The 15,913-nt window shown below is 47.6% G+C and overlaps 1 protein-coding gene across 1 annotated transcript; it reads left to right on the top strand.

Moving 5' to 3' along the window:
* The first annotated feature begins 4,107 nt into the window (after positions 1–4,107).
* Positions 4,108–7,650, top strand: LOC119355574 (histidine protein methyltransferase 1 homolog). Its single transcript, XM_037622396.1, has 8 exons — positions 4,108–4,422; positions 5,333–5,468; positions 5,586–5,648; positions 5,778–5,844; positions 5,929–6,029; positions 6,358–6,402; positions 6,571–7,026; positions 7,145–7,650. The coding sequence occupies exons 2-8, from the start codon at positions 5,337–5,339 to the stop codon at positions 7,313–7,315; spliced, it is 1,035 nt and encodes a 344-aa protein (XP_037478293.1). The 5' UTR covers positions 4,108–4,422; positions 5,333–5,336; the 3' UTR covers positions 7,316–7,650.
* The last annotated feature ends 8,263 nt before the right edge of the window (positions 7,651–15,913 follow it).

Below are 15,913 nucleotides of genomic sequence, written 5' to 3'. Positions count from 1 at the left end.
CCAACCCAACAGACACTTTCGGAGATACCCGTAGTGCACCTTTATAGCCACCCAGTTATGTTGTGACGTTTGGCTCACCCAAAGCATTCCTACGGTATCCGGGAGTTGCACAATCTCATGGTCTAAGGAAATGATACTTGACATTAGAAAAGCTTTAGCATACGAACTACACGATCTTGTGCTAGGCTTAGGGTTGGGTCTTGTCCATCACATCATTCTCCTAATGATGTGATCCCGTTATCAATGACATCCAATGTCCATGGTCAGGAAACCATGACCATCTATTGATCAACGAGCTAGTCAACTAGAGGCTTACTAGGGACATGTTATGGTCTATGTATTCACACATGTATTATGGTTTCCGGTTAATACAATTATAGCATGAACAATAGACAATTATCATGAACAAGGAAATACAATAATAACCATTTTATTATTGCCTCTAGGGCATACTTCCGACATCACATACGGTGCAGCGGGAGCAGCACCGCCGATGTTGACGTTGTCGCCCATGTCGTCGAGGATGAGGTTGCCGAGATCGGGGAAGAAGTCGTCGTTCATGAAGTCGTCGCTGCCAGCAGTCGCGCGAGTGCGCTCCCCAAAAACCTGGTCTCCCCTCTCCCGTACAGGATCACGAGAGGCGGGGTTCCGTAGGCCTGCTGTCCCTTCTCCCGGTGCACGCCGAAAGGAGGGATGGAGAAGACTTGCTTGGCGGCGCAATGATCTGGAACGGTGGTGAGAAACCATACGAAGCGGCGGCGGCTAGGGTAGACGTCTGCCTGACTATATAGTGCGGGCCGGGTAGATCGTGGGAGTAAACCCCACGTCCGAGTCGTCACGATCCAAAAGAATCAGAAACAGTTCAGTAATTAACGCGTCCGTTAATTATTAATTAATGACTCATTAATTTTTCCCGAGCAGCAAAAATATAGACAACGTGCATAGCTCTGTCCTCGGCTCGGCGCAATCCCGCGTTGTGACGAGGCGTGGCATGGCGAGGCGAGCGTGGAGGAGGAGCGCGCGTGTAGGTCTCCTCTTCTCATGCTCATACAAGTGGTAGAAGAGCTCACCTTATAAAGAGGTGCAACTCTCTCTCAACTTCCGGGGTGGGACTAAACTTTAGTCTCACTTACTCCACTCACATGTGTGCATGAATGGGCCAAGAGAATTTCAGAATTTTTAGTTGGGCTTTGGGCCAAAGGCCTACTAGCAAAATTCCAACAGGCCGTGTCGGGCCTCCCGCCACTCCACATCATCATTGTGCTCTCCACTTAACATTGTCATGAGAGAGACTTTCAACCTCCCACAACAAGACGTGGCTAAGTTTGAATTTTTTTTTCGGGACACCTTGGAAAATTCGTGATCAAGAAATGCATATTAAACTCCTTGATGATGAAGTGGAGCATGTGTGAGTGCACCATGGAAACCGAATAGAAAACCATCTCTGGATAAACTGAAATGAATTTGAACTATGTAATTTAAAAAGATTATATTTGAATTGTGATATTTATCTTTAATTTTTTATCGTGTGGTACACTGATACTTATCTTCAAATTATTTAAACAATAAATCAATGTTGAAGTGGAAAATGTGAGTTTGCTTAAAAAGGGGGATGAGCAAGTAGGGTACGTCATTGGTACTCCCTCTGTGAATTTAGATCACTTTATCCCCCCGAACAAGTAGTGGATGTCCGTGGGTGTAACGGGATTAGATAAATACCTTTGGAGATGTCCTAAGTAGTTTATACCATCATAGGTTGACATGGTTCCCAGACGCGCCCTAAGAACATGGCCATTGTCGGTCAAAACTTGGTGCTAAACATTGTGGAGTGAGGTGCCAAGGAAATTTTTTGGCTAGAGTCGACTCTAAAAGAGAGTTGACTATATGTGAGGTCCAAGCTGACTCAAATTGTGAGAGAGACAGGATGGCAAATAAATACTCCCTCTGTTCCATAATGTAGTGTGTATAGAATTTCTGAAAATTCAAGCTTTGCAAACATTGACTAAGTTTATAGATAAAACTATTATACATGCAATACCAAATATATAAATATGTAGCTATATCTTATCATCAATCTAACAGTATGTGTCTGACAGTTTAGATGTAAACATTTTTCTCCATAAACCTGATCAAAGTTTGCGAGGTTTGACTTTAAAAATATTATATGCACTAAATTATTGAACGGAGAGAGTATAACATTATGACATGTGGGCCCAAAAATAGTTAGCTACGAAAAAGTTTAACATTAGAGTAAATTTAGTTTTTCTAGAACCAAGTTTTAGCAATTTTCTTAGAACCAATGACACATTGTTCATGCTCTGCTCTAATGATCCAATGTTCTTGTCTCTGCAATCAACAGACAATCGCCGTCATATCATTGTACCATGCCATCGACTCAACGGCACTCATCTTCCCCCGGCCCGGAGAAGCCGGGGAAACCATGTGTACACAGCTGGTGCAAGCACCACACGAACTACTTTAATGCTCGCGTTCGTGTGGGCTGCTTACCTTTTATTTACGTACCTCAGCAGCCGATGGAGTATTAAACCACAGGCAAAGTTGTGCATGTCAACCATAGATAAATTTGGGTTACTCTATTGGCCGGACTCATCGATTGATCGTGCAACACTAAAAATGAGCGCATGTTGCACACTTGCATGGAGACGACCAGATCCGGGTACAAAGGCGACGAACTAGCTAACCATGACTTTATCCCTTGGTTGCTACTGATCTGGAATGCGCAACAAAAAAAATGCTGATCTGGAATGGGATACTCTCTCCAACGGCTGTTTGACTTTGAATAACGCATTGCCAATAATCCTTTTTTTTGGCGAAAATGATTCGTATATATCATTAAACTTTATTGAAAGTACAAAGCATCTTAAACATAATAAAAAATACATCAAAATTCCAAGATCACCGAAAATACAAAACTTCTTATTTGAAACATACATTGCTTTGCTCTTTAGTCCTTCGGTTGTTCAACAATAGTTCACTTTTCAGCAGTTCATCTCGTCAGTGATCGTCACATTGGGTTGTCCGGATACATCATTCTACGAGCACAAGAAGAGTAGCAGTAGTGGTGGTGTGCATATAAGCAACAAGCTGCCGACAATGAACGGTGGCGTGCAGCACGACATGAGCCCGAGATGACGAGAAGGGTAACAACATCGGTGGCCTGGAGCTGCAGCAGTAAGCTTCCGACACGATTCGCAATCGGCTTCGATGGAGAAGCTGAGAAGGGGGAGAAGCCGATTTGGGTACCTCATTTTGAAATCCACATGACGCGGCTTCCCACCTCAGCCCAAATCCACTGTTTTGATGTTTAGGGCCTCTTTGATTCGCGGGATTACAAAAACATAAGAATAGGAAAAACGTAGGATTGAAATGACATGTCCATTGGATTCCTATACGATTTGAGTTTATTTGATTGTATCACAGGAAAAATAAAGGATTTCTTCCAAGAGGTTGGAGTGGATGCTACAATTCCTATGAAATGTAGTTCAAATGAATCCATAGGAAAAAAATCCTATGGGATTCAATCCTGCGAATCAAACGATCAACGTAGGAAAAATTCCGAAGGATTCTTATCCTTCAAAAATCCTATGAAAATCCTTTAAATCAAAGAGACCCTTAGTGAAAAGTTTAGCATGAAATGAAACATTTCATGATTTGACCTTTTTGCTACGTCCAATCACTAAAAGGTCAATATCATGAAATAGTTTCAGACCGTGTGATAGTTTTCAACTAGCGCTATTTCGTGCTAAACTTTTCCACTAAAGGTCAAAAACAGTGATTTCGATCCTTCCCCTCTACGATCCGCAAGGTCATGAAATTCGTTGAGATGCTCTACTATCGCAGGCGAGCCACGGCAGTTGACCCGAGGCGCCGGTGGCCGGCCGGCTTCGCCAGATGCCGCAGCAGAGGAAAAAAGGGCGACCGCTTTTCCAAAAGCGAACCCCGGGCTTCACGCCCCCAACCCGCACGCCGCGGTCCGCGGCGTACTCTACTCTACCAGTCCACCATACTCCGTCCCAGGGGCAGCCTGGTAATTACGCCACCGCGGCGGAGAGAGAAAGGGAGGGGACTGACTGACTATTTCTTTTACCCTCGCCACGACTGTACACGGGCGGCCATGGCAGAAGCAGGGGCGAAGTTTCTCCCCCATTTGGCCGCCGGTCTCCGCCTATATATACCCCGCCCGCACGCGCCTCCTTCCCTGGCCAGACCGAGCTGCTCTTCCTCCTCCAGTCCAGACGTGGCGGTTTGACTTTCTGACCTCGGAACCGATCGAAGGCGCCTCCCGTGGGGAAAATCCCCGGACGATTCTTGGAGAAGAAACCGCGGATTCAGGGCCGGCGGAGGAGAGCGCGCCCCGCCGTTACTAGGATTTGTGCCCCCGCTCTCGCTCCGATCGAGGAGGTAATCCCCGCTGCTCCCTTCGGTCGCCCCTCTCAGTTCAATTTCGTGGAGGACCCGTGGGGATTCCGTCGCTGTTCTTCTTCTGCTCGTCTCGCGCCGTGATCCCACGGAAATTCAGTGAGATGTCGGTGCGCTTAGTTGGTTTCAGTTTCGGGGATTTGGATGTTGAGGAGCTCTGTGTTCTCCTCTGATGTGCGTTTTAGCCATAAACAAATTGTAGTTTTGGTATTGCTAGCCAAAGCATTTCTGCAGGTTGCGTCTGCGGTTCAGGGGTCTAGCGATCTGTCAGGGCTCTGTGCTTGAGCTGTAATTGGTAATCTTGCTGTCCCCGGAAGCTGAATCTGGATAGATTTAGTTCTGCTGTTGCAGTACAAAATCTCAATTCTGGACGAAGAAGTGGCGCAGAGGGAGCTAGCGTGGGTCGCTGTTATTGATTTCGTACTTGCAGTCCACCCTTGTGGGCGGCTTCTTTGTCCCGGCGTTCTGCCATGGTCCACACTAGAGTTTCGTGAAGGTGACAGATTTGCACAGGAAGTCGATTTCCAGATTTTTTTTCTATAAGCATGTGTGTTCTGCCCACACTGGACATTTGGGGGGCACTTTTAAGTATTTGGAAGTCTCACACTTCAAAGCTTAGGTTTGCATCTCTGAAGAAAGGTGTGGAAACTTGGTTGCAGAATAAAGGAAGTTGCATTTTGTTGGTTATCTTTCTCATTTGAGGGTAGGGATATAGGTGGTCCTTGAATAGTTTGGAGCCCGAAAGATCTCAATCCATTAGTTAGTACATGGATGGGGCTTCCTTTTTGTAGAACATAATGAGTTATGGTTTTTCACATGATTTTCGTTCTGATGTAGCCAACTGTCTATTCTTCTGTCAAGGCATAACTTAATTTCAATTTTTGTTCTACAGTGCAATGAAGGCACCATCGCTTCTTGTTCAGTGTTTCCCTGGCTTGCTTCCAAGCAAGGCCACTAGTTGTGTGCCGATTATATCAGAGAGGGATCTGCATCTACCATCACCAGCTGTTGAACTAATCCCTTCAAAGGTAATACTTGTTTGATCATTCATACATGAAACCCCAAATGGCTATACTATTTTTGTTTTACAAAGGGCGTTCTGAACTGTTGATTGGTAAAATAAAGTATGTCTTAAAATTTTTCAGAGTGCTCATCCTTACAAATATGCTGGAGAGAAGGTCGATGTCCAAGGTCTTGATGTTTTCAAGGTGAATAGCTCATGCAAATTTCCTAATATTCCGACTGGCACTAAATTTTGTGTCGTTCCGCTAGTAATTGCTCGAACTTTTAAATTATTGATTCTAAATTTCAATACATGGCTTCTTCTTTTGGTTCAGGGGAAGGTCAGTGTAGCAGATATGATAGCCTTTTCCCCTTCTGAAGTAGCATCATCAAAGCATGATGGTAAGTTGGCCACTACATATGCAATATTTCCTCCTTTGTATTTTAAAATGGAAAGCTTATTCATCATTGTGTTTCTTTTCTCAGGTAGTCTCAAATATTGGGAGAGTTCCATCACTATTGTGAATATTATTAAGAATGAGATCCGTGATGGGCAGCTGAGCTTCAGGGGCAAGCGAGTTCTAGAGGTAATTTCCCATTCTACAGATTTCATCTAAATGGTGCTCTGCTTTCTTACTAGGTGTCTGTTCCTGATTTTGCTTCCATAGAAGCAGAATGTGTGCCACACGGTCTGGTATCCTGCATAAGACTAGTGTTAGGTGCTTAGGTTATTCCGTTTTTTAGGGAAAAGTTATTTTGGGCTTGATATCTATGTACTCAAAGGAGCTGCTAAATTCACTGTCAACTATACTACCCTAGCACTCATATATTTTCATACAGGACTCTCAGCCTGTACCATTTTTTTTATTCTTAATGCTTTCATGAATCATTAATTTATTTTGGCAATTTGTGCAGCTTGGATGTGGATCTGGCCTTGCTGGGATTTTTGCCTGCTTGAAGGTGTGTCATCTCTCCATGGTTTATGGTGTTTATCTAAATTATTAACTTATTGTTTTGATAATAAATTTACGGTTCCCTTCAATTTTGGAAATGCATGTTTGTACCTTCTCTTGTCATACTTCAAGTGATGTACTGGTGTATTGATTTCTTGCTTAAATGCCACTACAGGGTGCATCTATAGTTCACTTCCAGGACACAAATGCAGAAACCATAAGATGCAGAACAATGCCCAATGTGCTTGCGAATCTTGAGCAGGCTCGGGACAGGCAGAACAGACCATCAGAGAGCCCGGTTACACCATCCAGACAGTTGTTAGCTCCCGTTGTCCATTTCTATGCCGGGGAGTGGGATGAGCTCCCCACAATTCTCTCAGTTGTGCATCCACCTGCACAACCAACAAACCTTAGCTTCTCTGAGGATGATTTTATGGATGGCTGCAGTAGCCATGACGGAAGCAGTATAGTTGGTCAGGACCCCAGGCGATCGAGGAAGCTTTCTGGCAGCCGTGCATGGGAGAGGGCCAGCGAGACCGACCCAGCAGATGGAGGGTACGATGTAATTTTGATTTCTGAGATCCCTAATGCGGTGAACTCTCTAAGGAAGCTCTATGCCCTTATCACTAAGGTCAGTTCCTCCCATCATCACCTTCTCATGTGTCATATGTTACCTCGTGCATGTAGCCGATGGAGCACGGTACGATTTACTTATTCCAAGTATTTAATTGTGCATGTTACGCTTGCAGTGCCTACGCCCTCCTTATGGAGTCTTGTATGTGGCTTCAAAGAAGAACATGGTTGGTTCAAGCGGCGGCGCAAGGCAGCTTAAAAGTTTGATGGAGGAGGAAGGTGTCCTTGGTGGTCACTTCTTGACTGAGATATCTGACCGGGAGATATGGAAGTTCTTTTTCAAGTAAACCGGCAAATGTTGGGACTGAAAAAGATGATCCCGGCCATGGCCTCGTATACAAAAAGAATTCATTTGTCTACTCGCAGCGCTGTACATACCGCGAAGCTTAGTTCGATTAATTCTTTGGTGATAGGTTCAAGTATGGGCATCAGTTGTTAAACCTGCAAATGTGTTGGCATTTTAACCCTTCTGTAGATCTCCTATCTCCTAGGTGACTGTATTGAGCTTTGCATACCGAATCTATGGTGCTGGCATATCACACCACGCTATCAGCAATATGTACAAATGGAAATGGTTACTGTACTTGCTTGTCGGTCTTACTTGAATCGTGTCTTGCTGAAATCTGGTAGAGCTGGTCGTGTCTTTGTTTTGAGAGCTTGTTCTTTCTTTAAGGATGAAATATTTTATTATACTAGTAGTTCAGATTTAAGGAAGCACAGCCTCAACAAAAGACTTGTCATGCGCATGCATAATTAAGCTAGGGATCTGTCAGATCTGTTTTTTTCTAAGGAAATTTGTTGGCTACACCATAAATCGGTACAATGATTTGAGTTCATGTCAACAAACCCGATCTTCTCATGAATGATTTGAGTTTGTGTATCAGTATAGTGTATGATAGTGCGAGTGTTGCGTGTGTTTGCCATGAACTCTTATATGCGAACAAAACAAATTTGGTAATACTCTGCCAGGTTTTGGCAAAACCCCTTAAGGTTCGAACTCTAGGGTGTGAGATCTCTCCTTCCCCTAGCTCACGCTCTCATCACAATTTCAAAGCTCAGCACATCGAACTCGCAGAACAAAGGACACATGGCTTATATTGGTTCCGGTCATCGATGCGGTGTAATACCCTACTTCAGTGTGATGTGGTGGATTGCCTCTTGGGCTGAGGATGAACGAGTACAAGAGAAGAACATCCTTTTGAGGAGAGGTGTCCTTGAGCTCGGTGAGCTTGTGTGGTTGGGGATGATCTGAATGGTCCGAGATCCAAGATGCTCCCTCCCTACTGTGGTGGCTAGTCCTATTTATAGAGGCTTTGGTCCTCTTTCCAAATGTAGGGGTTAAGGGATCCAACAACGGCCAAATCTGAAGGGAGACAACTACTACAAGTTATCCTGACAAAAAGTGGTCTTTGCCTGCCAAAGGTTTTGGTGGTGACGCCGTCCTGGACTCCACGGTGGCATCCATCTCGCCGTCCTACTGGTCTTGGTCTTGTTGCACCGATATGGAAACCTTTGTCCGATGCCTCGGGACTCCTCGCCTGCGCTTGCCTCTTTAGCACCAAAGAGGAAACGAGTACACTGCGCGCACTGGCGCCTGCCTGGCGCCTGATGAAGCTATGTACCTAGGATAGGGGCATGGACCTGTCCTAAGTATCCTACCCAAGGACATCCCTAGAAGAAGTCACCTTTCAATCGACTTGGAGGTATCCCACTCGACAGATTCAAGACACTCGATCATGAAGCAATCACTCGACCAAAGTCCAACCACTCGACTGCCAGGAGATCTAAAGTCACCTGCACGCAAACGGTCGGTCATTAAGTAGCTTTTATGGTCATCATAGCACTTTATTAGGGGCGTTACCAGTAACCCCCAGTCTTAATGTACTTTAAACCTTGCATTACTGAGGGCTGAAGGGGCCTGGCGAACTCTATATAGGCCACCCCCTCCTCAGTATCAAGGGTTGGCACCCCTGTTATTCATACACACATAATTCAGTCGACCGCCTCCGGTCACCGAGACGTAGGGCTGTTACTTTCTTCGAGAAGGGCCTGAACTCGTAATCCTCGTGTGCTTACAACTCCTCCATAGCTAAGATCTAGCCTCTCCATACATACCCCCTACATCACTATCAGAGTTAGAACCACGACAGTTGGCGCCCACCGTGGGGCTAGGAGTCTTAGCGCCTAGTTTGAGAAGTTGCGATTTTTTCTGATCTCCTTGATCATGGTCTCGGGCGGAGCTTTGGTGGAGGGCCGCGAGATCCGTCTCGGCGCGCTCACGTTCATCGCCGATGACTCCGCTTGGCTTCAGGAGGCTCCACTCGACGTCGACGAGCTCCCCGTCCGCGGGGCGACGCACTTTAGCGCATGCGTCCGTGGTGTCCTCCTGCGGCAGCCGTCGACCCAGTATCGGTCGGCTCCCGTGGCATCTCCCCGCCCTGTTTCTCGCCGGCGCAAGCGCTCCGGTCGGTCGAGGCTTCAGAGGTGGGTGAGGCATGCGGTGGCCCGCCAGTCGGCCACCCCACAAGTCACGGCAATCGAGCCTGACGAATCCCTCTACAGCCTGTTCGACCTGTCGACTGGCTCCGCAGAGACCGCATCCGAATGCGACAGCAGTGACCCAGCTGCAGAGGTTCTGGTGATCGACGGGCCACACAGTCCTCCCGGTTTCCCCCGCGCTGACGGAGGCGCGGATGGGGGCGACCCGTCGCGTCCTCACGAGGAGTATCTCCCCGAGCCTCTCACGTCGTTGCAGCGGGAGGAACTTCGCCGCCGGAACATGGATGCACTCCACACTCCTATCGTTGGAGAAACCCCCGAGGCCCGAGCCTTGGAGGACGCGCGCTTGGCTAACTTGGCCGAGCGCACTCGACTGGAGAATCTCCAGTGAATACTCGACGGGCGAGCGCGTCAACGGGCTCCAGAATCCAGTCGACGTCAACTCTTTCCGCCCCCGCAGCTATATTGTACTCCGATTCAGAATTTGGCGGCTGCGGCCTGTATAGCAGAGTCGATTCAGCCCTCCCAGTCGGAGGCTGACAGAGGCTTGTTGCAAATCAGAGCGTTGCTCCGGGCAGCGGGAGACCAGAATTCCGTTGTTTCTCAGTCGCGGAACAGGATCCACAGTCGAACCGTTGCAGCGGATACAGTCCAGTCGGCTCACAACCCAAGATCGCCTCCGAGGCGTGAGGGACGTGGAGACCAGCGTGATCAGTACAGAAGGAATGCGCAGTATGATCACCGATTCGATCGTGATGATCGACGTCGAGTGCCAACCCCTCCCCCGAGGAGTGGATCATATGTGCCTCGACAGCAGGTGGACAGACGCCCTCATAGTGTTGGGTGGAGAATTCCAGTCGACCCCAGAGAACCAGGCTTTGATGCGAGATCCATTCTCGTTCAAGGTTTGGTCGACAGGAATAGAGCTCACCGAGAAGGCCACGACAGAGATGCGCCTACCAGTAGCAGAGTACATGTTTCAGGGCCGGAGTGTTTCAGTCGAGCCATCAGAGCCGCTGTAATTCCTCCCAACTTCAGGTTGGTGACTGGAGTTAGTAAGTTCACCGGTGAGTCCAAGCCCGATACTTGGCTCGAAGATTACCGAGTGACTGTCCAGATTGGCAGTGGGAACGATGAGGTAGCCATGAAGCACCTGCCTCTCATGTTAGAAGGCTCGGCCAGAGCGTGGCTAAATCAGTTAGCACCCAGCAGCATTTACACTTGGGAGGATCTCTCCCGAGTGTTTGTCACCACATTTAAAGGAACATGCAAGCGACCTGCAGGCCTTACGGAATTGCGGTCTTGCGTGCAGAAACCGAATGAAACTCTGAGGGATTACATCCAGAGGTGGATCACATTGCATCACACAGTTGAAAATGTACCAGATCATCAAGCAGTCTGTGCCTTTAAAGAAGGCGTTAAGTACAGAGAATTGAATCTGAAGTTCGGTCGAACCGGAGAGATGTCTCTGAATCAGATGATGGAGATTGCCACCAAATACACTAATGGTGAAGATGAGGATCGACTCCGGAGTGGCAAGCATAAAGCAGTCGCCCAGGAAACCGGAGGAAATTCCAGTCGGAAACAGAAGCGGAAAGCCGAGCCAGCCGCTCCTGGGGAGGCCCTGGCCGTAACCCAGGGAAAATTTAAGGGAAAACCCAAAAGACCTTGGAACCCCAAGAAAGTTAAAGACCAAGATGGAAATGATGTTTTGGATCTACCGTGTCACATCCACACCAAGAAAGATGAAGAGGGTAAACTCATTTACCCAAAGCATACCACTCGACAGTGTTGGCTTCTGATCCAGCAGTTTCAGGGCAAGCAGTCCAAAGATAAGGAAAAGGAGTCGGACAAAGTTGAGGACAAGGAAGATAGTGACGATGGGTACCCCCAGGTCAATTCCACCCTGATGATTTTTGCTGATGTTGAGAGCAAAAGTTGACTGAAGGTTATTAACCGTGAGGTAAATATGGTTGTTCCGGCAACACCCAATTATCTGAAGTGGTCCCAGACTGCCATCATATCCGACCAGTCTGATCACCCTACGCACATTGCCACCCCTGGGAGGCAAGCTCTGGTGGTCGACCCAGTTGTCAAAGGCACTCGACTGACCAAAGTCCTGATGGATGGAGGCAGCAGTTTGAACATACTGTATGCAGAAACATTGAAAGGGATGGGCATTCCGATGTCCAGGCTCAGCATCAGTAACATGAGTTTCCATGGAGTCATTCCTGGAAAGAAAGCCGAGTCACTCGGCCGAATTGCTCTTGATGTGGTTTTCGGTGATTCCAAGAATTACCGCAAGGAAAAGTTGACATTCGAAGTTGTGGATTTCCAAAGTTCTTATCACGCTATTTTGGGCAGGCCAGCTTATGCACGCTTCATGGCTCGACCATGTTATGTGTATCTCAAATTGAAGATGCCTGGTCCCAAAGGTGTGATCACTGTTACAGGCAATCGGAAGAAAGCAGAAGAGTGTTTTCAGAAAGACTCAAAGATTGCTGACGCTCAGATGGCGGTAGTCGAGCTGCAAGAGTATCAGAAGACTGCAGATCCGAGTGAGTTGCTACGAGCTAAGAAGCCTGCTTCAGAATCAGCTTTTCAGTCGTCCGGTGAAACGAAGGCAGTTCACATTCACCCGACCGATCCAAATGCTGCTCCGACTCACATCTCAACGACGGTCGACTCCAAATAGGAAGAAGCTCTCATCCAGTTCCTCCATGAGAACTGGGACATCTTCGCATGGAAGCTTGCTGACATGCCTGGAGTTCCCAGGGGGCTGGCTGAGCACCGTCTACGAGTCGACCCAAAATTTAAACCTGTGAAAGAACATCTTCGACGGTCCGCCGTCCAGAAGAGGAAGGCCATTGGCGAGAAGGTGGCTCGGCTCTTAGCAGCGGAGTTCATCCGAGAAATTTACCACTCCGAGTGGCTCGCCAATGTTGTCATGGTCCCCAAGAAGGACAAGTCACTTCACATGTGCATTGATTTCAAGCATGTCAATCGGGCCTGCCCGAAAGATCATTTTCCTCTCCCCTGCATCGACCAGATAGTCGACTCGACTGCGGGATGTGATTGTTTGTCTTTCCTAGACGCCTATTCCGGGTACCAACAGATCCGTCTGTACGGGCCCGACGAGATCAAAACAGCTTTCATCACTCCATTCGGGTGCTTCTGTTATGTCACCATGCCGTTCGGCCTCAAGAATGCCGGAGCCACGTTCATGAGGATGATTCAGAAGTGTTTGCTCACTCAAATCAGTCGGAATGTGGAGGCATACATGGATGATATTGTGGTCAAGTCACGGAAGGGTTCCGACCTGCTGACTGACCTTGCTGAAACCTTTGCCAACCTCAGGAGGTATGATATCAAGCTCAATTCGTCAAAGTGCACGTTCGGAGTTCCAGGTGGGAAGTTACTCGGTTTTCTCGTTTCCGAACGGGGAATAGACGCCAATTCTGAAAATATTGATACTATACTTCGGATGAAACGTCTTGTGCATGTGCATGACGTCCAGAAGCTTACAGGATGCTTGGCCGCTTTAAGTCGATTCATCTCTCGCCTCGGTGAAAAGGCATTGCCTCTTTACCGACTGATGAAGAAGTCCGACAAGTTCGAGTGGACTCCAGAAGCTGATGCAGCGTTTACAGAGCTCAAAGCTCTGCTCTCCACCCAGCCGGTGCTTGCTGCCCCAATCAGCAAGGAGCCTTTGCTGATTTACATTGCAGCCACAGGACAAGTTGTCAGTACAGTACTTACGGTCGAGCGGGAAGAAGAAGGAAAGGCCTTGAAAGTTCAGCGCCCAGTATATTATGTTTCTGAAGTTTTGACTCCTTCAAAGCAAAGATATCCTCATTACCAGAAGCTTGTATATGGGATTTATATGACCATGAAGAAGGTTGCACATTACTTCTCTGATCATTCCATTACAGTCGTCAGCGACGCTCCACTATCAGAGATTTTGCACAACAGAGATGCAACTGGTCGAGTGGCCAAATGGGCGATTGAACTTCTTCCCCTAGATATCAAGTTTGAGGCAAAGAAAGCTATCAAGTCCCAAGCAATTGCAGATTTCGTCGCCGAGTGGATCGAACAGCAACTTCCGACTCAAGTTCACTCGGAGCACTGGACCATGTTCTTCGATGGATCTAAGATGCTGAATGGTTCCAGTGCTGGGGTAGTATTTGGTTTCCCCCCGAGGAGATAAGCTTAGATATGTTCTCCAGATTCACTTTGATTCCTCCAATAACGAAGCAGAATATGAAGCACTTTTGTATGGGTTGCGCATGGCCATTTCACTCGGCGTCCGTTGCCTCATGGTCTATGGCGACTCAGATTTGGTGGTTAATCAGGTGATGAAAGAATGGGACGTCAGAAGTCCAGCTATGACTGGTTATTGCAATGCAGTGAGAAAGTTAGAGAAGAAATTCGAGGGGTTAGAGCTTCATCACATCCCCCGACTGAAAAATCAAGCGGCTGATGATTTGGCAAAGATAGGCTCCAAGAGAGAAGCCATCCCCAGCAATGTGTTTTTGGAACACATCCACTCGCCATCAGTCCAAGAAGATCCTTTTACAGATGAAGCCCCGCAGCCAAAGAGTGCCACAGATCCGACTGAAGTTGAAATTCCGGCAGTGGTCGACCTAATCATGGAAGTTTTGGCAATCACCCCTGACTGGACGATACCGTACATCGCGTATATCCTGAGAAAGGAACTCCCGGAGGACGAAGAAGAGGCTCGACAAATCATCGTCGATCCAAGGCCTTTACAGTCATAAAGGGGCAGTTATATAGAGAAAGCGCGACTGGAGTCAGTCAGAAGTGTATAACACCAGAAGAAGGTCAGATAATCCTTGATGATATCCACTCGGGGACCTGTGGTCATCATGCGTCCTCTCGGACCATTGTGGCTAAAGCATACCGAGCGGGATTTTACTGGCCAAGAGCGAATGAAATGGCAAAAGAGATAGTCGACAAGTGTGAAGGGTGCCAGTTCTACTCCAACATGTCGCACAAGCCCGCATCAGCCCTGAAGACCATTCCACTCGTCTGGCCCTTCACTATTTGGGGACTGGACATGGTTGGCCCATTGAGAACAGGCAGGAGCGGTTTCACACATGTGCTTGTGGCAGTCGACAAGTTTACCAAATGGATTGAAGCTAAGCCTATCAAGAATCTTGATGCTTGCACTGCTATCAGTTTCGTCAGAGAGTTAACATTCAGATATGGAGTCCCGCATAGCATCATCACCGACAATGGGTCAAAATTTGATTCAGACAAGTTCAGAGCTTTTTGCGCCTCTCAAGGCACACGAGTCGACTACGCATCGGTCGCCCACCCCCAGTCGAATGGACAAGCAGAAAGGGCAAATGGTCTGATTCTCAAAGGACTAAAGCCTCGGCTGATGCATGATCTCAAGCACGCAGCAGGCGCTTGGGTCGACAAACTTCCGTTGGTTCTGTGGGGATTGAGGACTACCTCGAATTGGTCGACTGGAAGAACTCCGTTCTTTCTGGTTTATGGAGCGGAAGCAGTCCTGCCGAGAGATCTACTTCACAATGCACCCCGAGTCGAGCTTTATACCAAAGATGAAGCAGAACAAGCCCGGCAAGACGCAGTCGACCTCCTGGAAGAAGAAAGAGAAATGGCTATGATCCGATCGACCATTTATCAGCAAGACTTGCGTCGATTCCATGCCAGAAATGTGAAGAGTCGAGCCTACCAAGAAGGAGATTTGGTCCTTCGAGTGGATCAACAGAAACCACACAAGCTCGCTCCTACTTGGGAAGGTCCCTTGATCGTCACCAGAGTCCTCCACAATGGAGCGTATCACCTTTACAATGTCGATCGCCAGATCAATGAGCCACGAGCTTGGAATGCAGAACTGCTCCGCCCCTTTCACACTTGAATTCTCACTCGGATGAGATGTAATAAGAAAAACTTCTGTAGTCTATTTATCAAAGACAAGAGTGTTACAAATTTTCCTATAATTGTTGTTGCTTTTGTTTGCGTGTGAAATCCCCCAGTGGGTGGCTTAGCTGCGAATCTGTTTCGCCTAAGTTTGTAAAAAAAATCCTACCGAGTGGCGAGCCAGACTCCCACTCGGAGGCTTAGCTGCAGCTCAGTGCTCGCCTAAGTGTTTAAAAATCCTACCGAGTGGCGAGGCAGACTCCCACTCGGAGGCTTAGCTGCAGCCCAGTGCTCCCCTAAGTGTTTAAAAATCCTACCAAGTGGTGAGCCAGACTCCCACTCAGAGGCTTAGCTGCAGCCCAGTGCTCGCCTAAGTGTTTAAAAATCCTACCGAGTGGAGAGCAAACCTCCCACTCGGAGGCTTAGCTGCAGCCCAGTGCTCGCCTAAGTGTTTAAAAATCCTACCGAGTGGAGAG

This window comes from Triticum dicoccoides, chromosome 2A (assembly GCF_002162155.2).
Source record: "Triticum dicoccoides isolate Atlit2015 ecotype Zavitan chromosome 2A, WEW_v2.0, whole genome shotgun sequence".
NCBI lineage: Eukaryota > Viridiplantae > Streptophyta > Magnoliopsida > Poales > Poaceae > Triticum > Triticum dicoccoides.
The sequence above is the reverse complement of the archived record's forward strand: the minus strand, read 5'-3'. Positions and strand labels throughout refer to the sequence as shown.